Source organism: Trachypithecus francoisi, unplaced genomic scaffold, assembly GCF_009764315.1.
Source record: "Trachypithecus francoisi isolate TF-2019V2 unplaced genomic scaffold, Tfra_2.0 Lachesis_group8, whole genome shotgun sequence".
Taxonomy (NCBI): domain Eukaryota; kingdom Metazoa; phylum Chordata; class Mammalia; order Primates; family Cercopithecidae; genus Trachypithecus; species Trachypithecus francoisi.
Window position 1 is genome coordinate 58,763,252 of NW_022681473.1, and position 24,824 is coordinate 58,788,075.

At 37.5% G+C, this 24,824-nt stretch overlaps 2 protein-coding genes and 1 pseudogene across 2 annotated transcripts; 2 read left to right on the forward strand and 1 right to left on the reverse strand.

Moving 5' to 3' along the window:
* Window positions 1-285: 285 nt before the first annotated feature.
* LOC117081129 (olfactory receptor 2D3-like) lies at window positions 286-1,235 on the forward strand. Its single transcript, XM_033206779.1, is given in 2 exon segments — window positions 286-510; window positions 513-1,235. Coding segments are annotated over 2 exon segments (948 nt in total).
* A 6,650-nt stretch (window positions 1,236-7,885) lies between these two features.
* On the reverse strand, window positions 7,886-8,865 carry LOC117081776 (olfactory receptor 2AG1). Its single transcript, XM_033208177.1, has 2 exons — window positions 8,628-8,865; window positions 7,886-8,595 (listed from the first exon to the last, which is right to left on the reverse strand). The coding sequence occupies exons 1-2, from the start codon at window positions 8,863-8,865 to the stop codon at window positions 7,886-7,888; spliced, it is 948 nt and encodes a 315-aa protein (XP_033064068.1).
* Window positions 8,866-20,331: 11,466 nt separating this feature from the next.
* LOC117081301 lies at window positions 20,332-24,277 on the forward strand (annotated as a pseudogene).
* Window positions 24,278-24,824: the final 547 nt, after the last annotated feature.

Sequence of the window (24,824 nt, forward strand, 5' to 3'; positions counted from 1 at the left end):
AGTCAAGGCTTGGTCATGTAGCACACTCAGGATGATTTCCCCCCTGAGGGTGCTCTTAAAAGATTCAAAGGGAGAAAATATCAGAAGTGGTTTTCAATTGTCAGCGCTACTGAGCAAAAGGAAAATGCAGGGTTTTTTAATATGGAAGCTATTAAGAGACAAAAATCAGTAGTTCCATTTTGGATTCTAATTAATAAAATACATAAGTTACTCGCAGTTTTTAAATTATTCATCAATATGTGTTCCTTTTCTTGTTGCTGACCTATAAACAGGAATAAAACTTTCATGGGAGAAGAGAACCAAACCTATGTGAATGAATTTGTCTTCCTGGGCCTTTCACAGGATCCAGAGACACAAGTTCTGCTTTTCTTCATTTTCCTGATTATCTACTTGCTCACTGTTCTGGGAAACCTGCTGATCATTGTACTCATTCACATAGACTCCAGACTCCACACACCTATGTACTTTTTCCTTACAAACTTGTCTTTTGCTGGTCTCTGTTTTTCTACTGCCACCGTCCCTCAGGTGCTAATCCAGCCACCGTCCCTCAGGTGCTAATCCACCTCCTGGTGAAGAGGAAAACCATTCCCTTTGCTGGATGCTCAACACAGATTGTTGTCTTACTGCTGGTTGGAGGTACAGAGTGTGCACTGCTGGCAGTGATGTCCTGTGAGTGGTACGTGGCTGTCTGCAAGCCCCTGCACTACTCCACCATCATGACACATTGGGTATGTGTCCAGCTGGCCATAGGGTCCTGGGCCAGTGGAGTGTTTGTATCTCTAGTGGACACCACATTCACATTGAGCCTACCCTACCGAGGAAGCAATATCATTAACTATTTTTTCTGTGAACCTCCTGCCCTCCTGAAGCTGGCTTCAGCAGACACTTACAGCACAGAAATAGCCGTCTTTGCAATGGACGTGGTAATCCTCCTGGCTCCTGGCTCCCCCATCCTTGTCTCATACTGGAATATTATCTCCACAGTGATCCAGATGCAGTCCAGGGAAGGGAGGCTGAAAATCTTCTCTACCTGTGCGTCCCATGTCATTGTCGTTGTTCTCTTCTATGGCTCAGCAATATTTGCCTACATGAGACCAAACTCCAAGATAATGAATGAAAGGGATAAAATGATTTCTGTGTTCTACTCAGCAGTGACACCCATGCTGAACCCTATCATTTATAGTTTAAGGAACAAGGGTGTCAAAGGGGCTCTCAAGAGAATAACTGTAAAATAATTAGATGACCATTTTAGGGATTTGGAAAGAAGTTATTTTCTTGTAATTTTTTTCCATTTTCATCCCATTCCTCCACTTTTTTTTCTTTTTTCTCTTTTCCTACATCTTTTCTCAGATCAATTCAACAAATTGCCTATTCAAAGCAAGGCACCTTGGTAGACACAGGAAATAAATTAAAAGGAAGAAAAGAAAATGCAAAGGAAGGAAAAAAGAGAGGAGGGGAGAGAATGAGGAAGGAAGGCAGGAAGGCAGGAAGGCAGAAAGGCAGGAAGGCAGGAAGGGAGGAAGTCAGGAAGGCAGGAAGGAAGGAAGGGGAGCAAACAGTCACTTCTCTTCTGGCCCATACAAGCTAATAAGGAAGTTAAAACAAGTAGGAATTGTCAATACCAAAGTACTAATAAATAATAATTATAACTATTACAAACATGAGAACATATCTCTGGCAAATGGAGTCATTTCCTTCTTTCTTGCATCCATTTACCAAACATCATTTGAACACATATTATATATCCTAGGTACATTTATGAAGCTGGGGATATACATGTGAAAAACAAAGTTTCAGGGTGTCATATTTCTAACATGACCTTGGATTCTAAATTTAACAATTTCTGAAACTGAAATGAGAGCACATTTGAAGAGTAACAAATGGTAGAATTTTTCTAAGAGTACATGTAAAGTTAGAAAAGTAGTGAGCTATAAAGCTGAAAAGTAAGACAAAGGGTCCAAATTGAGAAGTGCCTTGAGTTCAATACTAAAGAATTCCCAGCATGTAATTCTGAGAAAGCTGAAGATTAGAGGATTTGTGAGATGGTGATGAAAACTGAAGATAAAGGTAAGACAAAGGAAGTCTGGGGCACTTTTTATGCCTTAGAAACTATAGGACAGGCATTTGAGCTTCATAATGTAGGCTGTAGTTTTGCATAACATGACCCACAATGGTGCCTAGATTGCTTGTTAAAAATGTTTCTCAGCACAGGGTAGGGTGGGGCAGTTTATCTCAGGAATTTCCATTTATAACAGGTTCAAGGTGACTTTTAATACACTAAAAAATGTATGCTGCTTTTTAGGTAATAAGATAACTTTTAATATAAATTAAGGATGTAATTATTTGCTTAAGTTTGAATCTTCCATAGATTGTAAGCTCCATGGCAAAGAATGGTAAAGGATGTGGCTGTTTTGCTGATGTCTATATTACTACTGTAATAAAGTGTACAACCATTGTTGCTGCTCAAGAAATAGACTTTTGAATTAATGAATAAAGCTGCAGTTTAGGACAGAAATATGGACTAGAGAAATAAATTTGGATGTTAAATAAATGCAAATGCAACTTGACACACCTGAAGATGTATGCAAATTTTAAACAGAAAACCAAATGTATGTGTGGTTTCATTAAAATACAGGTGTCTGGTCCTACAGCAGATCATAAGAGTGATGAAAATGGACACTGTCTCTCTCTTATATACATATATATGTGTATACACATATACACATGGGTTATTATGTGTATATAATGTGTATATAAACATATATAATTATACATATATGTGTATATGTGTATAGACATATATGAGAGATGTGTGTGTTCATATATATATATATCTCCATATGTGTGTATATATACACATGCATACACACAAATATATATGTATAATTATTAAAAGATCCCAATTTAAATCTGTAATGCAATCTTGGATGAGACGTGACGATGCAGAAAGATAATGGGAAAGAACTACTTGAGAAGCTGAGTTGGGAGGATTGCTTGAGTCCAGAAGTCCAGGAGTCCAGGGGTTTGAGGCTTTAGTAGGCAATATTTTACTACTGCACTGCAGCCTGGATGACAGAGCAAAACCCCACTACAGAAAAAAAAAAAAAAATAGAAAGAATCCAGGACACAAACCTGGAGTTACCAACATTTCTGGGGAAGTGAAAAGTAGCTAATCAAGCCTGAAGCAGCAAGAGTCAGAAATTCAGGAGGAGAAGCCAAATAAAGGCATGTCAGGAGTGACAAGAAAAGAGACCTTTTAGAAAAGATTTCTGAATGTTTCGAGAGTTTTATGTATTGATAAAAGGCTACTAAATTTGTCAATTATGTCATTACTGACCTTGGCAAAAACGATTGCAACAGAATATGCCATGAGATTTTTAATTTCATACACTCAATTTATAGGTTATTTATCAAAAGATTAACATTCTGAAATAAAAATATTGAATATTTTTAATTAGGAGCATGGCATTGTCCTCTACTTCTTCAGCGAAGAGATACGCACACACACACACTCTCATGCTCATAATTTTCACATTGTTATTGTAGATATTAAGCCACAGGTATTCCTAGATTTTATGGAGATAAACGATGACAAACACAAAGCATAATTCATGCTCTCAAGGAGCTTTCATTCTGGAGGGTGAAGTCAGAGAGTAATCAAGTAAACCAAAATATAAAAAAAGAAAGTTTAATATAATGGTAAGTGCAATTAAGACAATAAAACAAAGTGTGCCATAATGCCTTTTGGTTTGGGTGCATGTTACCTACATTGGTAACTTCTTTGAGAAGTTAACATTTAAGATGAGAACTAAATGCTGGGAAGTACTAAGACAAGCTTTAACAGAGATCACAGGCTAGGAGAATAGCTGCTAATTGACCCTAAAGCAAGAGCAATCTTGGACTGTATGATGGACAACAAAGAGGTCAATGGGTTGAGATTAGAGTGAGTGTCAGGGAACAGAGTTTCGGACGTGGGCTGAAAGGTAGGCAGAAACTAGATGATGGGCATCGGTGTGGAAAAATAGCTTGACTTGATTTATATTTATGAAGGTCATTCTGTGTAAGAGGGGAAAAAATGATTACTTTGGGGCAAGAGTGGAAAAAGAAGGACCTATTAGGAATGTGTCGTAGAGCAACAGTAAACAAGTTATGTTGACTTGGACTGAGACACTTGTAAGGGAAACCAAGAGAAATACACATATGTGGAATCTATTGTATACATGAAGCCAATAGGATTTACTTGTTTATGTGGTAAGGCAAAGAGAGAAAACAATGTTGATATTTAAGCTTTCAGTTTGGTCACGTGGGTGGATGGTGATGCTATTGATTTAGGTGGAACAAATTGAGGGAAGAACAGATTAGCAGGGGAATGAATCAAAATTATACTTTAGATTAAGTTTAAAATTCCTATTAGACATGAGAAGTAGTCAGTTAAACATATGAGTCTGTGGATTATACAAATAGTGAGGTCTTTGGGACCCAAAAGTATATGGACAGAACTTAAATCTATGTAAGTGGATGAAATTACTCAGGAAGAGATTCTTGATTGAGAAGACAGGGAAGTCCATATTAGTATCATCTGAATGTGGAAACATTCAGAAAGGAAAAGGAATCCAATAAGGCAAAAAAGTTAGGGATTAAAGAAGCAAGCCAGGGTTGTGTGGTGTCTGGAAGTCAAAAGAAGAAAAAATTCCCAACAAAAGGGTGTGGTCAATTACATCAATGTTGCTGAAAGGTTGATGGAGGAGAATATGGAGTTGAACATTTTATTTAGCACATTAATGATAATTTTGACAAAGAATAGGTCCATAGAAAGAGACCATAGCTTGATTGAAAGTGGGTTAAGATGTGAATAGAAGATCAGCAGAGGAGAAAATGGGCATAAACATTCCCTTTGTATTTCTTTCCCTGTGAAGAGAAGTTGAAAATAATGCTACAGTTACTAAAGGGGATTGGAGTCATGGAAAGGCTTCTTACTTTTTTAATTTATTAATTAATTTATTTTTTGAGACAGAATCTCACTCTGCTGCCCAGGACGGAGTGCAGTGGTGCGATCTCAGCTCACTGCAGTCTCCCTGTCCCGGGTTCAAGCAGTTATAATGAAGGAAAACAGGAAGTGTACATGAAGGCACAGACGTGTGGAAGATTTGAAGAGGGCTTTGTAGCCAACTGCTTCTCTTCCAGGGAAGTGTGAGGCAAGGCATCAGCTTAGAAGGATGGTGTAGAATGGTCATTTTAAAACTGACTGAGACTAGGTTCTGGAAGTACAGTCATGCACCATGTTCAGGAAGGCAAGGCTGAGTATTGTAAAAATGCTCAAACTGCAAATTAATTTATCAGTTAAATATATTCACAATCAAATTACCAGTGAGCTATTAAGACGTGAATGATAGAATCAAATGTCTTCCAAAGGAGTAAAGAAGAGAAAGAAGCTAGAACTGAAGAGTTAGCCAAAATATAGCTTATTAGAACATGTCTGATGAAGGTAGTAAAATAATAGAAAATGAAAGGATTACTTTAAAATATTACTAGAAAAATTGTAGCTCTGACAAAAGTTGAAACATCACCATTTTCACATGTAAAGACAAATTTGACATTTATTGTTAAACATAAATTGCAGAGTGTGTGACAAAACATATAAAATATATAAATTGTTACCTAAATTGAACTGTATGATGGACAGCAAAGACATCAATGAGAATAAAAAATTATATCCTAACAGTAAAAATCACCGGGAAAAAAAAAATAGAATAAAAGATATCCTTCACTATGCAAATATTTTTAATATTTCTCTGTCTAAAAATCTCTGCCATGCAGATATTAGAAGCCAAATAACAAATTGAAAAGAAGTTATTACCACAAATATAACAAAGTCTCCATGTTCCTAACCTGTAAAGAAAACTTCAACAAATCAATAAGAAAAATGTGAACAAGTTACTTAAGCAAATTAAAATAGGCAAATTTTATACCTTATCAGTTAGTGAAGACTATTTATATGTAAAATTTAACATGAAAACTATGTAGTGGGTTAAGTACACTTACATGTTGCTGGTAAGAATACAAAATATTTAACATTTTAGAAAACCAATTTGTCTTTTCATATCAAGAGTATTAAACAGATTTTTAACCTTGGTTTGAGTAATTTCACTCATAGGAATTTTCTATTGAAAAAAAGGTCACACATCCAAGAGACTGACATTACTGATTTCACACACACATACACACACAGAGACACACACACACACATGACAATGTTAAAGATAAAACAATGATAAAACAGCTAATAATGTTACAAAACACCCATATGATGTAATGTTATACCATCACTCAACAGTATTTCCAGGGCCATTTATTCTGTAGACGTTAAATTTATTAAATACTTATTACATGACACATACTGATTACAAATATAAAGATCCCTTATATTTATATTTACTAACTTGTTTAATCCTCACAACACTACAAAGTAGGTCTTATTGTTAATGTCAATTTACACTTTGCAAACTTGCAGACTTGCAGACTTCGGCACAAACAGGCTAAGTAATATGCTAAAAATTACAGAAGTAAGTGGGGTGTATTCAATTCTAACTTCTGTATGCTGATAACTGAACCTAGACTCTTTGCAGTGCTGTATACTGCCACTATATAATATAGGTAAAATAACTATATGCTAGTAGGTCAAAAAAAATCTGTTTTACACAGACACATCAACTCAGTAAAGTGCATGTCTGTATTAAAATGGAAGGAAATTCATATAAACGTGTAGGAATTCTCTCTACTCAGCCTTGCCTTCCAAACATGATATACTACTATACTTTCTGAATCTAGTCTCAGTTACTGTTTTAAATTACTATAGGAATTGACTTAAAAAGTGTTAGCGAATCTTCAAACAGCAATATCCTCCAAAAGAGTGTCATTTAATTGGCCATATTATTTTATATTATTTTTAATCTTCAAAATGCAACTTATAGCTTTTGTTCACATCTTTTGTTTTCAGTATTCTCAGACTTATAAACAAACTAATAATGGTGCAGCATAATTAAGCTGATGTGAAAATGCATTGTGTTGTCCTCTCCTTTAGCACAAACACACAGACACACTGACTTAAATATCCACACCCATTATGCATGTGAACACTGAAATGGTTGGAATGTTACAAGATAGCCTTGGATAATTGGAAAAATCACTCTTTTGCTTGTTTTTTTTTTTCATTAGCAAGAAATAAGCAGAGTTGTTTATTGTGAACCTTGCTTATAGACTACCTTCACCTCCTATTTTCTTCACTTTATTAATAATTGAATTTTAGGAACTATAAGGTATCTCCATGTCAAAAACCAACAAGAAAAAACAAACAAGCAAAGACATTCGTTGGAGTGTTTCATACGGCTGAAGTTTAGAAAGAAAAAAAAAAGAGCAAGTACAATGCAAATATAAGCAAACTACTATGTGTCGGGGCATTAGACAAGAAGTCTATATAGCCTTTTAATAAGGTCAGTTGGTCTAAATTTTTGCAAATCTCAAGACATCTCCCTCTTTGATGTTTGGGTTTTGCTTAGGCCACCGCTTGAAACTTTCCTTTCTCTGATCCAATATAAACTTCCAAGGTTAGGGGTCATGTCCCAAGGTGGGAACCCATTTAACTAAGTACCTTCCTGGGAAAATAAAGAGTAAATTTTAAATAGAACGAAGAGTAATTTTAGATAGTGTAAATCATGCCCTACAAATTACTTCGTGGAGAGAAGATTTAAAGATAATTTGACAAATCCACTTTTCTGTTACATGCTATACTCTGCACTGTATTGGTTTTACCATTAATTTTTGATTCAAAGCATAAATCTTCTGACTCTGAGGAGAAGGAATTTTGGAAGCTAGCCATGAGCTTTCCCTAGAGCGTGGAGTGTGCCAGCAGCATGTATTTTCCCAGGACCCTCTTCAAGGCCCCCATGACTTCCTTATTCCTCAGGCTGTAGATGAGGGGATTCAGGGCTGGAGTGACAATTGTGTAGAAAACAGAGATGATGTTGTCTTGTTTGGGGCTGTGGAAGGAACTGGGCAAGACATATGTGAATGTGGCAGCTCCATAGAACATCCCAACCACAGTCAGGTGGGAAGAGCAGGTGACAAGGGCTTTCTTCCTCCCCTCATTTGGCAGCATATGGAGCACAGTGAGTAGAATTTGTGTATAGGAGGCCAGTATAGCAGCAAGAGAGGGAATCAGGAAGGTCACACCCATCACATATACCATGAGCTCATATCTAGAGGTATCAGCACAGGCCAATTTTGACAAGGGTGGGATCTCGCAGAGAAGATGTCTGATCTCCTGGGCCTTGCAGAAGAGAGAGTGCATGGTGTACACGGTATATACTAGGGCACTTAGGGATGCCAGGATCCAGGATGTGGCCACCATGAGCCAGCAGACTCTTGGGCTCATGAGAGTCATGTATTTCAGAGGATGACAAACGGCCACATACCTGTCATAGGCCATGAAGGCCAGTAGGAGGTCTTCAGCGCCACCCATTGTCAGTGCCAGGAACATCTGAAGGGCACAGCCTCCAAAGGAGATGGTGTTTTCTCTGCGCAGAAAGGCCGCGAGGGCTTTCTGTGCAGAGAGTGACAACAGATGTGACAGGGAGTGACAACAGATGTGAACAGGAGGTCCATGAGAGAGAGCTGCCCAAGCAGGAAGTACATGGGCACGTGGAGCCGGGCTTCCATGGTGATGGCCAGGAGCAGCAGGCCATTGCTGGTCAGGGCCAACACGTATAGGACTGTAACTGTAGCACAGACTAGTTCAGGAGACCCACTGTCTTTCAGAATCCCTACCAAGATGAAGCCACTTCCCAAGGTGGAGTTTCGGAGCTCCATGCTGCGGTTTCTTTTATCACCTAGAACAAGATGGATATCCATGAATTTTTGCTAAGATTAACTCTAGTTTTGTAATATCAGAGGCTCCTTAGGACATGAATCCACTGAGATGATACACTTTCCACTGATAACTGACTTTGCCTCTTGATTTCTGAATGTCTGACTTCTCATTGCATTTTGATAAAAGTTCCATCTAAATGGAGAACAGATATCACAATAATAACTAAACATTAAGACATCATACATAAAATCTTATTTAGGACATTAAACCTGAACATGTATCTTTCCAAAAACAATAAATTATCTTTCCAAAAACAATAAATTATCTTTCCCTTAAGATTAAAGAAATATTCTGCCGCACACATCCTTGATTATCCTTGTACCTATCCAGTTAGTTTTCATCATAGACTTGTTTTGATATGAAATTACAAACAGGTACAGAGACTGGATTTCAATAAAGCACTTTCACTTCTTTCTCCATAGAACTTAGAGCCACATTTGTTTGCAGTACTCAAGGTGGTAGATGAAAGCCTCATTAGTAGGCTAAAGCTTGTCCACCTTAGTTACCTCTCTTGACCAGCCACACATTCTACAAAAGCTTGAGAGAGAAGGGATGAGGGACTGAGACAAGAGAATGTCGTGTGTGGGAAAATGTTGCATTTAGAGCTAAATACTTTAGGGTCAATGCAAACGTGTTTATTTAAAACAGGTTACATTAAGACGTGAGCTTGGAAAGGCTCCAAAATATAACATATGAGGGCCTTCCTAGGAAGATCAGAATGTTTGTGTTTGAGAGAAATGGTGAAAGGGAACAAGAGAGCATCTGTTATATGCTGTAATTATGCTCAAGAATTCTATCCCCTCTCCTGCCTTTGACCAGATGTTCACTCTCCCCCCTGCAGGGACAGAACATTTAAACTGGATGGAAGGACCATAGGGATAGGGAGGAACTCCTTTTCCAGAAAGCAGCTGTTGACGTCGTGGTACCCAATCCCATGGAGAAGCCAAGGAGAAGGACAAGGGCCTAAGATTGATAGGAGTCTGTGTACATCGTGATACTTGATGGATAAAGACAACTCTGAACATGCAGTTAAAGATTTTGAAGTGAAGCATCCTTCTGTAAATCATTTCCCCATATTATGGCATCTGTGTTTTCATATTTCACTGGTTTCCACTGGCCTCTTATGGGACCATTAGTACCTTAATGGTTAAAAGGTATAAGAACATGAAATGGATATATCATCACTTTTTAGATGGCCCTTTAGGATATTCATCATCTGATAGATGCAAAAATGTGTTACCAGGGGCCAGCAGAGCACACAGGGTCTAAAGACAAGTATTGCAATTTCCACCAGGAAGCAGATACCCATGCCTGGGCTGTAGCATAGTCCTTACTGGTTCTCTTTTCGGGTTCAGAAAATTAAGAATAGACAAATTGGAACAGGCTATGAAGCCCAAGCATTATACTAGGGAATCTGGCAGAACGGGTAGTTTACATTCTTAGGGTATGCTTTGAACTCCATTTTTCCTACTCAGCTTACCTAGAGACACACCATTCCCTGAAAAAAATACAAAGTCCTTACCTCAGGCAGTGAGAAGCCTAGCTGTGCAACCACTCAGATTTTCCTAGGGATTGTTTGAAGTTCAAGGATGTTCCAGTCAAAATAGGAAGAAAAGACGCGGCTTTCTTCAGCAGTGTTCAGTTGGTTTAATTTTGTCAAGTTGGGTTAAGTGTCTGAAAAGTCCGAGTGAGATCAGATGTCAGGGCCCTTCTATTCCTTCCACTTATCTGCAAGTCTACCCTAGAGATAGCAGTGGATGCAGACAGACAGCTAAAACAGAATTTGGGTAGTTTCCTATATAAGAAGAAGATTACTTTCCTGTTCTCACACCTGTGAAGAACTAGTAGAAACTACTTTTACACAGGTTCCCAGGAAGAGAGCCCCTCTAGCCCTAGAGCAGTTACCAGACTGAGTTCTTGGGTTCAGATACTCAGACTTTCCTTCATTCTTGCTGGGGTCAGGGAGCAAAGATAAAAGCTGCAGCATCCTGGAGGAAGTAGATATTGAGTCAATATTGAAAGAGCTGCCCAGAGGATATTCTGTCGTCCCCTGCCTCACTCTCCCTGGAGCCAAAGGTGAGCCAGAGCCTTGTCCTGAGAGAGGCTGCCCTGTCTTCTGATCCACGATCTCTTCCCTCTATTTTACCCTATGTTCCGAGGGACTTATCCTCTCAACTCAAATGGCTTCCCTGGAAATGCTGGCCCAGGATCAGGATGACAATCCTCGTGGGTGTGTTTCCTCGCCTGGTATTCCTGTATTCTTCTTTCACTAAATAAGCACCTAGGCTCTATGTTTCTATTCCACAAGGGAGGCACTGATGGCTCATTTCTAAATTAACTAAATAGAGCAGGACACAAAGGCTCCTTATGTGGCCAGCCCTCTGTCCCAGAATATAAGGTGGGTTTCCTTACTTATGTGGCATGCTGCTTCCTTCTTTATGGTCCTTTTACCCTGGACTATTTCCTATTCAATATGACTGCTCCCTGAGGAGTCTGTAAATGTGAGGTCTTCCCCTCATTGACCTTTGGCTATCCAGTATGGCTTATATGTCTTGGTGTTACCGTGTTCTGCCACCAGTGATATTAAAGAGTAAGCAGACAGTTTTCCAAGTATTGGGCACGAAAACAAAAAGGAATTCATACAGTACTGAACTTGTAGAGTATCAATATCAGTGAAAACATTTAATATTCTCCCAGAAATAAAAGACAGATTACCCACTAAGTAAAGACAACTAGATAATAGTGGACTATCAATAGCAGCAATAGGACAAGGGAGAAATATATTAAAAAGTGCTGAGAAAATGTAACTGCACACCTAGAATTCCAGGCATGGCTGAGCCATCATTAATGAATTAGGACAAATTAAAAATGACATTGAAAAGTATTTATCCCCAGACACTCCCAATAAAATAATTTCAGCAAGGAGAAAAGTGGCACCTAGAAAATGTATACAAGGAGAAATAATGAACTTAGAAATTGATTCAACAAGTGAATAGGCAAGTTTAATTCATGAAAAATAAAATGTTTATATTTTTTAAAGAGTCAAACTAAAATTCTTCACAAAAATCATAATATGAGTGGAATTTTCCTATGGGTACTTGAAGTCTGTAGACGCAGAATATTAAAAGCTTCATACTCATTTATTTAACACTATAATTTCCTCTTTTCATTATTCATCAAAGTGCAATCCACATACAGTAAAATTCACCTTTTTTAGTATACAGTTTTGCAAGTTTTGATAAATGTATGAGGTCATGAGACCACCACCAAAATCAAGACACAGAAGTTTCATCAGCCACAAGAATTCTCAGGTGCCTGTTTGTATTCCTCCCCTCCCCGTCCCAAGCCCCTGCCAACTGTCTGATCTGTTTACTGTCACTATTATTTTGTCTTCTCCAAAATGGCATACAAATGACATCAAAGGTTTTGATTCTAGTTTCGTTCACTTAGAATAATATGTCTGAGATTCATCCATATTCTTGCATCTACCTACTAGCAGTCCTTTCCCATTTAATACTGAATAGTATACAATTGTATGGATCTATCATCATTTGTTTATCCATTCACCAGTTGAAGGATATTTCTGTTGTTTCCTATTTTGTTGATTATGAAAAAGCCATTATAAACTTTCATGTACAGGTTTTGACATGAACATAAATTATCTATTCACTTGGGAAAATACCTCAGAGTAAAACTGATTGGTTATATGGTAAGTGTATGTTTAAGTTTATAAAACTTTGCCAGACTTTTCCATATTGACTGAACCATTTTGCATTTCCAATTTTATTTCCATTTTGCATTCTTTTAAGCTGTAAAGAATAGGCTTTCTAAATTTTAACTCAAAATGAATGAAATATTGCCTGAGGCCTTACATTTCAAGTTTTCTCAATTAACACACAAAGAAAAAAGAAGAGTTTTGTAAAGGAAACAGGATTATTCATGCAGATAAAGAAGGAGGTATAATTCCAAACAGGAGGTCATCTAAGAAAACACATACATGCATATATGCTTAGAGTTGGAGACTGAAAACATTAGCACAATTAAGTGCTGTCTACACGGTAACATTGAAAATGTTCTTAAACAATTGCGTGAAATTTTTTTGAGATATGTAAATTATAAACATTTATTTTATTTACTATGGAATATAGCTTTTAATCTCTAAGCCCTTTTATACTCATTTGTCATCATAGGTAATGATATGAAAATTCCCACTTAACAGTTTATAAAACATTAAAAACATTTTCTTTGTCAGACATGTGAGTCATAAACCTTGAGTCATAAAGTCTTTGTGTCAAAATATAATTTTTGGAAAGCTACAAATGTGATGCCCACAAAAATAAAATGATATATATGTTAACTTAATAAGAAAGTTTGCAAGATAGTAAATCTGATTCATAAGGCATTTGAAGAACAGTTAATGTTAGAACATGTCTACCTTGTTGAAATATATAAGATTACAAGTAATCTTCATGCTGTTGATATGATGTATCACCTTGTTTGATGTGTATGCTGAACCATCCTTTTATCTCTGGGCCATCTTAACCATTTTTAAAGTGTACAGTTCAACAGCATTAGGTACACTCATTGTTGTGTTGCCATCACCAACATCCATCTTCAGAATTTCTTTTTTTTTTTTGAAATGCAGTCTCACTCTGTCATCCAGACTAGAGTGCAATGGCATAGTCTCAGCTCACTGCAACTGCCGCCTCATGGATTCAACCGATTCTCCCACTCATCCTCCCGAGTAGCTGGGACTACAAGCGCATGCCACCACACCCGGCTAATTTTTTTAATGTATTTTTTGTAGAAACGGGGTTTCACTATGTTGACCAGGCTGGTCTCAAACTCCTGACCTCGTGGTCCACACGCCTCAGCCTCCCAAAGTGCTGGGATTACAGGTGTGAGCCACCACACCCAGCCTGCTGTTTTTCATAACAAGAAAAACTGTGGTATGAACAAATTTTAGCAAACCGAGTCAAACATTAAGTTTTGGATTAAAAGTGAAATGCTTACTAGCCATCTAGGCAGAAAGGTCACATCAGCAATTAGCTAAATGAGTTTGTGCTTCAGAGGAAGTCATGTCCTTGGGAATTGATATGCATTTAAACCTATGGGATGATGAAATTGCCAGAGAATATTGAACGAGAAGAAAGGAGGCTTGCAATGGAGCCACAAGCTGCTTCAATACTTAGACGTCATGTTGAAGAGAAAAAGTTGACCAAGTAAAGACTGAATCCAGTGGAGTACTTAGAAAACCTAGTGGTTGCAGTGGCCTGAGAGTAAAAAATGATGCTCCCAAAAGGAGAAAATGATCCAGTTGTGTCAAATGTAGCTGAATGTGTGAGCAGGATGAAGATAAAGAAGTGATACTGAGTTTGGTAGAGTAACATTATTGCTGACTCTGACAAGCACAATTGTGGTAATGTGGGACTGAGAGCAGAGAAGCCTGATTACAGTGCCATTAGCCATGGATGGTAGAAAAGGATGTGGAAACTTTGGGTATAGACACATCTTTCAAGATGATTTGCTCTGAGAATTGGGGGAACTGTAAGGGAAATGTAATTTCAAGAGAAGACTTCCCTAAGATTGAAGATACTGGAGCATGTGTGTAACCTATAGTAATTTTCCAGTAGAGAGATAATGTAGAAGAGAATCAGGTAATTGCAAGACCAATTTCTTTGGCTATTAAGATAATAAGACATGAAGAGTACTAGTGGAGGATTTGGCCTCTTATAGGCATTTTCAAAGACCAAAAGTTACGTGAAGATGTATGGTAAATTGGTAGTGGAAAATGAGGAAGTCCTATATGATTGCTTCTAGTTTTTCAATGATGTATGAGGCAATTTCAGAAGCTGAGAGTGAAGGTATAAGATGGTATTTTCAGAGAATAAGAAAGAGGTTGTATTAGGGCTGTGCAAGATACTATGTTCTTGGTGCAACATTCCCAAATTGATTTATGAGTTAAATATAACCACAATGAATATAATAATGGGATTTTTTGACATTTGGCAGATGAATTAAAAGCTTATCAGAAATAACAGATAATAAAACATACTAAAAGGTCAGTGAGGAGAAACAGAAAAGGAGAGCCTTGAGAGACTACTGGAACTAGAGAGCTAGCTCAGAAAAACTCTTTATTACTATATGTATAAGAAGTCAGTATATGGTCAAGCAATTACCATAAATAATAATGCATTTTTAAGGTTACTAAAAATGCTAACAGGAAAATCTTTGAAAACATAATAAAATCTCAATATACATAATACACCTAAATAATTTGGAGATGAAATAAAAAGTTAAATATCATTAACAAAATTATTAAGCATATGTAAAAGAAAGATATGTAAGTATTTTCTAAAATAAGAATGGAAATTTTAAGTGTAAAATTCCCTGAAAATTATAAGGAATAATATGGATTTTTATAACTACATAAATATTGTGATACTTCCCTGTCTAACAAATCCTACCATGTAGCTAAATCAAAAAACTGAAAAAAAATTCCACATACATAAATGTTAAATTGCTTGTGACTTTCATCTATAAAGATCTGTACAACATCATTATAAAAAACAAAATAATGTAAATTAAAACATCTATTTTATTTCCTTGAAGTATTTAATAAATTAGCAATGATAACACAGAATTAGAAATAACATAGTAAGGCAGGCATTCTCACATAATGCTAGCCAGAAAACAAAGTGTTTCTAACTTTCTGAAAACCAATATGGCTCTTTGTAACAAGAATTTTAAATAGAGTCTTGATCTTTATCACAGTAATTTCACTTTTAGAAATTTGATCTAAGATAAAATTAGACTTTCATATAAGAATATTTGGAGGAGTAAAACTAAATATCAGCAAATGCCTATGTATACACTAGAGAACTCATGTGATAACATATTATATAGTCATTAAAATGAAGTTTTTCCTAGACACACACAACCTACCAAGACTAAAACAGTTAACAAAGAACTAATGCCAATCTTTCTCGAAATCTTTCAAAAAAAAATTAAAAGGAGAGTATACTTCCCAGCTCATTTTACAAGACTAGTATTACTCTGATACCAACACCAGAAAAGAACAATACAAGAAAAGAAAATTACAGGCCAATATCTCTGATAAGCATAGATGCAAAACTCCTCAACCAAATACCAGAAAACAAAATTCAACAGCCTATTAAAAGGATCATTCACCATGATCAACTGGGATTTAGCCCAGTGATGCAAGGATGGCTTAACATATGCAAATAAATAATATAATATACCACATTTATAGGATAGAGGACAAAACTGTATGATCATCTTGATAAAGGCAGAAAAGACATTTTATAAAATTCAACATCTTTTCATGAGAAAAACTCAACAAATTACACATTGAAAGAATGTACCTCAACATAATAAAGGCCATATATTACAAGCCAACATCTGATATCATACTTAGTGGAGAAAAATTGAAATCTTTCCTCCAGTACCAGGAACAAGACAAGCATGTCCACTCTTGCCATTTGTATTCAACATAGTACTGGAAGTCCTGGCCAGGGCAATAAGGCAAAAGAAAGAAATAGGCATGCACATTGGAAAGAAAAAGGTAAATTTTCTCTATTTGTAAATGACCTTTTATATAAAAAACCCAAAATACTAAAAAAACTGTTAAAACTAAAAGACAAATTCAGTAAGATTGCAAGATACGAAATCAATGTATAAAAAGCAGTTGCATTTCTATAGACTAAAAATGAACTATCTGAAAAGGAAATTAAGGAAATAATACCATCTGCAATAGCCACAACATAAAATAATAAATTAATTAAAGATAAAATAAATGATAAAAAGATTAAAGATAGCCACAAAATAAAATAATAAAATAAATTAAAATACTTAAAAATAAATTTAACCAAGGATGTGAAAGATATGTACACTGAAACTATAAAACATTGATGAAAGAAATTGAAGGAGATACAGAAAATGGAAATATATCCCATGTTCATAAATTGGAAAAATTAATATTGTTAAAATATCCATACTACCAAAAGCAATCTATAGATTCAATTCAATCCTTACAAAAATTTCAATGACATTATACACAGAAATATAAAAAAAATTATAAATCATATGGAATCACAAAAGACCCCAACTTTACTGAAGCAATCTTCAGTTAAAAGAACGAAGCCAGAGGCATCACATTACCTAATTTCAGAATATGCTTGCCAAACTATAGTAATGAAAACAGGATGATAGCATTAAAACATACACATACATCAATGGAATAGAATGAAATAGAGACCTATAAATCAATCCATACAGCTTTGGTCAATTGATTTTTGACAAAGGTGCCAGGAAAACATAATGGAGAAAGGGCAGTTTTTTTCATAAGGAGTGTTAGAAAACCTAGATATCCACATGCAGAAGAATGAAATTAGACCCTATCATATACCACATACAAAAAATCAACTCAAAATGAGTTAAAGACTTAAATGTAAGGCCTGAAACTGTAAAACTACTAGAATAAAATATAGGAGAATAGATCCATGACATTAGTCTGGGCAAAGATTTTTTGAATATGACCCCAAAAACACAGGCAAAAATAGGCAAATGGGACTACGTCAAACTAAAATGCTTCTATACAGCAAAGGAGACAATTATGAAAGTGATTTGACAATCTATGGAATGAGAGAATATATTTGTAAACCATATATTTGACATGAGATTTAAACCAAAATATATAAGAAACTCAGCTCAATAGTAAGAAAACAGTCTGATTAAAGAATGAGCAAAGAAAATCAAAGACATTTCTCAAGAGAGGACATAAAAATGGCCAACAGGTACATGAAAAATGTCCAACATTACTAATCATAAGGAAAATGCAAATCAAAGCCACAATGAGATATCACTTCCCCTCTGTTAGAATGGCTATCATCAAAAGGACAAAAGATAAAAGGTGTTGGCAAAAATATGGAGAAGAGGGTACACTTGAACAATGTGGGTGAGAATGTAAATTGGGACACACATTAGGGAAAGCAGTATGGAGGTTCCTCAAAAAAATAAAAATAGAACTCTCAACTGATCCAGCAATCCCACTACCGGGTGTATACCCAAAGGATATGAAATCAGGATGTGGAAGAGATATCGGCACTCTCGTGTTAATAGCATCCTTATTCTCAATAGAAAGCTATGAAATTAACGTAAGGGTCCATCAACTGATGAATGAATAAAGAAAATGTCATATATGTGTGTGTGTATACACACATACACACACACACACACACACACACTGGAATGCCATTTCGCTTTAGAAAAAAAAAAAAAGGAAATGTTATAGTTTGTGACAACATAGATGAACTTGGTAGATATTATGTCAGGTGAAGTAAGCCAAACTCAGAAAGAAAGACACTACATGTTCTCTTCATATGTGGAATCTAAAAGAGTTGAACTCACAACAGCAGATACTACAATGGTGGTTAGCAGGGGACAGTAGAGGTGCAGGACATTGGGAAGATGTTGGTCACGGTATACAAAATTTCAGTTATACAGGAAGAGTAAGTTTAAGAGATCCATTGTACAACATAGTAACTACAGTTAGTAGCCATGTATTATATTCTTGAAATTCTTCACAGTGTATTTCAGTGTTCTCACCACAATAAAAGATAAATGTATGAGGCAATGCCAATGTTAATTAGCTCAGTTTATCCATTCTACAATATATATTTATTTCAAAACATCATGTGGTACACAAATACATACAATTTTTACTTTTCAACTAAAAATTTTTAAAGGAACCTATTACAAAAATGAGAGAAATTTAGAGAAATAGTATGAAAGAAAAGAAAAACAAAGGGATTATTATTTGAACACAGAAGTTGTGATTATATTTGAAAGCTAAACCAAAGGATTGAGAGAGGGATTAGGATACAAGAAAAACACATAAATGAAAGAGTAAAGGGAGAGAGAGTAGGGAATAAAGATGAAAAAAGGAGGAATCTCAGTAATAATTGGAGAAGCCAAACCTAACGTGGAGAAGGAGAACTTACTTACCCCTCTGAAATAAAAGGCCAAGGAGTAAATACAGTTCCTATATAAGACAATGAAAAAGTGTAAGAAAGTTTTCATCTGAGAAACTTAATCATCTGTGATCTTCACTTTTACCTATGAAATAGAAAGAAAGGTTGAGTATCAGGTATGTAGGGACTAATTGATTTTACCATAAACTCAGCTCCCAGAATGCAAGCTAGGACCTTGATAATATCCTCACCTTCCCATAAGTTCATGTAACTGTGAGAGAAATCGAATGTACCTGACTCCGTCATACTTCTGACCTCACAAGCGAACTGCCTTTGCTCATTCCTACATGGGGACCAAGCTAATCACAAAAAGAATTTGGATTATACTTTAGAACTAATGACTCTATCACTTTTGAAACAGACCGTCAAGGAGACAAGGAAGTATGCATGTAAATAGCAATGATTAAAGATTTAAGGAAACAAGGTGGACTTGACAAGTAGTTGACCATAAACAAAGAACTTTTGCCACCTTCTCAGACCTTTGCTGATGCCCAGACATCTGTGGTCACCAGTCACCTCCTGGCCTTAGCCCCATCCCTGCTCCCCCTCCCTATAACATAAAAGGAGCCTAAAATTAATCAACATTAGATAGTTCTTTAGGATGTTAGTCCACCATCTTCTCAGTTTGCTGGCTTTCTGAAATAAGGTTGTCTTCCTTGCCCCAACACCTTGTCTCTCCACTTATTGGCTGTCGTGTGGCAAGTAGTAGAAGATTTGGACTCGACAACAGTCATCAACAGTCCAGCTCTCTGCCTCCCTTCACTATAACTATTAACCCAAATTTTATGTCCATCATTCTCCTTCATCATTTGTATGTGGTTTTATTGAATGTACACATATTTTTAGAAAGTTTATTTTCACTTAAGTTACTAGCTCTGTAAAAGAAGTACCATGATATATAATCCTAAGGTCTCTCTTTTTCCCTTAATGTTAATTTCCTGAGTTGCTTTTTTTGCTGTATGCCCTGATTGCTTTGTTTTGATTGCTACATAGTAACCTTTGGTGCATATTTATCTATTCCACTGTTGATGGGCATAAAGACCGTTTCTAATTTTTATTCTACTGTGAATAATACTGCTCTTATATTTTACATGTTTAAAACCTTCTTTTCAATACATTGCTTTTATAATGTAAAAAAAGGTTTTCATATTATTTATTCTGTTGCACTTCTGGAAGAATTTTCTTGAGTATATTTTTTGTATAAACAGAAAGGGAAACTTATTTTTATTTTTTTTAAGTTCAAAGAGAAAAGAGATGATAACTCCAGCAGCAATTTTCAGCATTTCCTGTGAAAATGAGTGATTAAAGAGATACTAAAGAATGAGGAAGATTAAGCAAAGAATTGGGTGAGAGATGGGAAAGCCTGAACTAAAAGCAGCGGTGAGTGCAACAGGTGCTATGTCATCAGCCCAAAACTCTGAGCAGCTCAGCTGACTGATCACAGCGTATGTAGGCCCATGCACAAATGTGCACACACAAGAGGGAATAGAAAGGAGAAACAAAGAACTGAAAAATAAATTAGTGTTGGATCTTCATTAAAGCTCAGTGAAGGAAGACTTGATATTAACAAAAGCGTAGGTAACTCCCTCTAGCTGGTAATAGCCCAAGCTAGCAGCACAAAGCGGGACATGTGAGTGGCAGGATCTATAGAACCCATGAAACATACTTTATACTTGGACAGAGGGCTGGACAGGGAGGTGTTGCTTCTCAGATCAGTTACTGACACTGTCTATTTGGTCAGAAGCAGCCTCTGACTGGGTTTCCAGTCAGTGATTTCTAGGATAAAATTAGCTGTGGTTTTCTGAGGCAGGAGAAACATCTTAGACTCCAATGAAGGGTGAAATACAGCGAGTCCATGTGGGGCAGAACAAGGCCTCAAGGTTCAGAACTCATTTGGTGGTAAAGTTTGAAGAAATGGCAGGCCAGGAGACATGCCCAAGGGGATTCATTAAAATCCCATTTCCTGGAGCAATATTTTCAGGGGAGGTCATGTCAGCTGAGAGAGTGAGACTATGAACCCTCCCCCAGGACAGGGCTCACTGTTGGCACAGAGACAGTGAGGCTGGGCATTGGCAGGTCTCCTTTAAGCAGGTCTTCTTATACCTCTTTTCCCACATTCCTGCTGTGCTTTCCTTTTATCATGAAACACAGCATGAGGGGAATATGTGAAATCTGGGGACCTGGACTCAAGAGCTCAGCCAGAGTCATTCCAAAGCAGTGAGGACTTTCTCACAAGGACAGTGGATGAGAGAACTTTGGAGGAGATTCAGCTCCTCACTTCTGCAGGATCCTGCTCTAGGTTCTCAACTGCCTGTCTGCATCTATCTCTACTTCCAGAGAGGACTTGCAGTGCCAGTGACTGGAGGAGCCTTTGACCTCTGATCCCAGAGACAGCCATACACACACCTACGTTCATCCCTGCCAGAAGAACCAACTCTTCTTTCTTGGCCTTCTTGAACCTCTTTACCTAGAAGCTACAGCCCTTCCCATATGAGGTAAGGGCTGTGTCTCTGTTTCAAGGCAATACGGGAAGTCAGGAAGTCCTCAGAAAGACAGTCAAGACCTTCCACTGCCCTCCTTCTCAGATTCTCTCATTCCTCAGGCTTTATGGTTCACTCACTCCCATCTATACCTAATCCACCTTGTATGTGTACCCATCTTGCACGTGTGGGAACAACCAAAATAATTCTTTGCCACTGGCCAGCATGAGTTCCTAGAATTCCTGATGATGGCCTCCTGGTAAAAGTCTCTGTACCTACCTTTGTTACATCTAGATTTTCCTGGCCTCCAATAGTTTGGTGTGAGTCCCCAAATGAATAGTACCTCAAAGGAGGACTATCTAAAATATGATGAAGTGCCTTTCCCCTGTGGGACTGCTTGGCACTAAGTCCAGTGCCACATAAAAAGCCAATTGAAGTAAATACAAAAAATAAATATACTGAGCAGAGATGCAAAAAAAAAAAAAAAACTTATATCAATATACTTCCAAAAATTTAGCTCTACCTTGTGAATTGACTGACGATTTTCCGTGAAATATAACAATGTCTCTCTTTTCCGTGAAATATAACAATGTCTCTCTTTTTTTTTTTTTTTTTTTTTTGAGACGGAGTCTCCCTCTGTCACCCAGGCTGGAGTGCTGTGGCGGGATCTCAGCTCACTGCAAGCTCCGCCTCCCAGGTTCACGCCATTCTCCTGCCTCAGCCTCCCGAGTAGCTGGGACTACAGGCGCCGCCACCTCGCCCGGCTAGTTTTTTGTATTTTTTAGTAGAGACGGGGTTTCACCGTGTTAGCCAGGATGGTCTCGATCTCCTGACCTCGTGATCCGCCCGTCTCGGCCTCCCAAAGTGCTGGGGTTACACGCTTGAGCCACCACGCCCGGCAAACAATATCTCTCTTAATATTAGCTCTGCTGACTTCTCTTGGTTTGAAATACCCACAACCACCAGCAGTTTTCCAGAAAGAAGCTCTTCCGCTGTAGGCCCAGTGTGTGTTCTCTGGCCTTTCCCTTTAGGTGACCCCAGAGGGGAGAACCCAGTGAATGGAAAGGAGGGAAAACAATAGTCCCGTTTCAGAGGGAGGAGGTAGGTATGTAGGATCCTGAGTCCTGGTTACGCCACTTCACCCAAGCCCTGATTTTTCTTCTCTTTGAAATCCTGTCCAAACATCTGGTACAGAAAGCTGGAAGAATGTGCCCAGCTAATTATTTTCCTCCTTTTATTTCCCTGTCCATTCACGTTGTTATTCAAGAAAAACAAAAGCAATTCAAATCTAATATTTAGCAGAAATAGTGCTTAGAATTGACTTTGTACTTGTCTTTTTGTTATCAACAGACAGATAAGGTTGTCCAGTCAGTGGTTCCTAGGTCAAAATTATAATTTTGGTTTTGTAAGGCAGGAGAAAGATCTTAGACTCCAATGAGTGCAGAAACACAGTTTTAGAGAGTATTTTTCTGGGGGTTTCCTGTCCACACTTCACTGGGCAAAAGTGCAGGGAGGACATTCCTATACTATATTTTAACATTCTGACTTTCACAATGCTATCTTTCACTTTTTAAAATTATATCCTGTTGTTTTTTTATTTAGCCAGCTCCTATTTATCCTCAGCCTGTAGTTTTTATACCACTTCCTTAGTGAATCCTTTCCTGAACCCTCACTTACATGTTCTCCTAGTGTATTTTCTTTCATGTATCATTGGATGTATGTATGTGTTTGTGTGATCGATCTTTCACATCTACACAGTTGCCCAAGTGTAGTGCCTAAGATATCATAGGTCTTTAGTAAGTACTTATTGAATGAATGAAAGGAGATGGATCAGATGAGCCTTCCAACATCAGTTTTTTATATGACCTTACCACTTAAAGGTTCTAACCCTGAGTTGACCAGCATAGTGACATAAATGGATACTTGGAGAAGTAGGTGAAGATTATAGAAGGGAAAGATAAATAATTTGATCAAGAATTATTTTTCTCTTCCAAAAGGCCTCCTAACTCTTCCAACCAACTGTGAAAAAACTGCATTCATGAAAAGCAAGCCAAGTGAACGCTGTCCCACATGTGCCTCATACTCCACTCCTCCTCCTCAACCCCTAGCAGCAGAGCTATCATATGGATTCAGGGTTCAGCAGAACTAACATTCTCCTTTTATTACTAAGGACCTCCTCCTGGCCTTCATGGCCTATGACAGGTTTGTGGCCATTTGTCATCCTCTGAAATACATGACCCTCATGAGCCCAAGAGTCTGCTGGCTCATGGTGCCACATCCTGGATCCTGGCATTCCAGAGTGCTCTAGGACATACTATTTACACCATGCACTTCCCTTTCTGCATGTCCTGGGAAATCAGGCATCTGCTCTGGGAGATCCTACGCTTGCTGAAGTTGGCCTGTGCTGACACATCCAGGTATGAGCTTATAATATACGTGACAGGTGTGACTTTCCTCTTGCTCCCCATTTCTGCCATTGTGGCCTCCTACATACTAATCCTATTCACTGTGCTTCATATACCATCAAATGAGGGGAGGAAGAAAGCCCTTGTCACCTGCTCTTCCCACCTGACTGTGGTAGGGTTGTTCTATGGAGCTGCCACATTCATGTATGTCTTGCCCAGTTCCTTCCACAGCCCCAAACAAGACAACATCATCTCTGTTTTCTACACAATTGTCACTCCAGCCCTGAATCCGCTCATCTACAGCCTGAAGAATAAGGAGGTCATGGAGGCCTTGAAGAGGGTCCTGGGAAAATACAGGCTGCTGGCACATTCCACACTCTAGGGAAGGGTCATGGCTTGCCTCTCACCATTCCTCCTTCAAATAAAAATCTCTACTCACTCATTGCTGCTCCAAATAAAATTTTCAACCCACTCATTCTTTAATACTATATTCTGAGATGATACTTAAATTTTACTTTTATTTTAAACTGTGCATCTGGTGTGTACAGTGATCTTGAGTTAAATCCATTTGGCACTCATTCTGACTTTGGAAACCCATGTTATAAAATAACCAGTTTGGGGGAAAAGCCTTGAATGGGTGTTGTAGACTCACTCTGTGGTAGGGCATCTTCCTGACACTTTACCAAGTAGACATGGTAGGGGATTAGCTTTCCATTTATTTTTAAATTTTTTTTTAATTATACTTTAAGTTCTAGGTACATGTGCACAACGTGCAGGTTTGTTACATAGGTATACATGTGCCATGTTGGTGTGCTGCACCCATTAACTTGTCATTACATTAGGTATATCTCCTAATGCTATCCCTCCCCCCACCCCACCTCAAAACTGGCCCCAATGTGTGATGTTCCCCTTCCTGTGTCCAAGTGTTCTCATTGTTCAATTCCCACCTATGAGGAGACCA

Coding starts and splice junctions, on each gene's coding strand:
- LOC117081776 (XM_033208177.1), bottom strand. CDS start 8,865: ATGGAGCTCCGAAACTCCACCTTGGGAAGTGGCTTCATCTTGGTAGGG. Junction 8,596..8,627: donor CACATCTGTTGTCACTCCCT/GTCACATCTGTT, acceptor CTGCACAGAAAG/CCCTCGCGGCCTTTCTGCGC.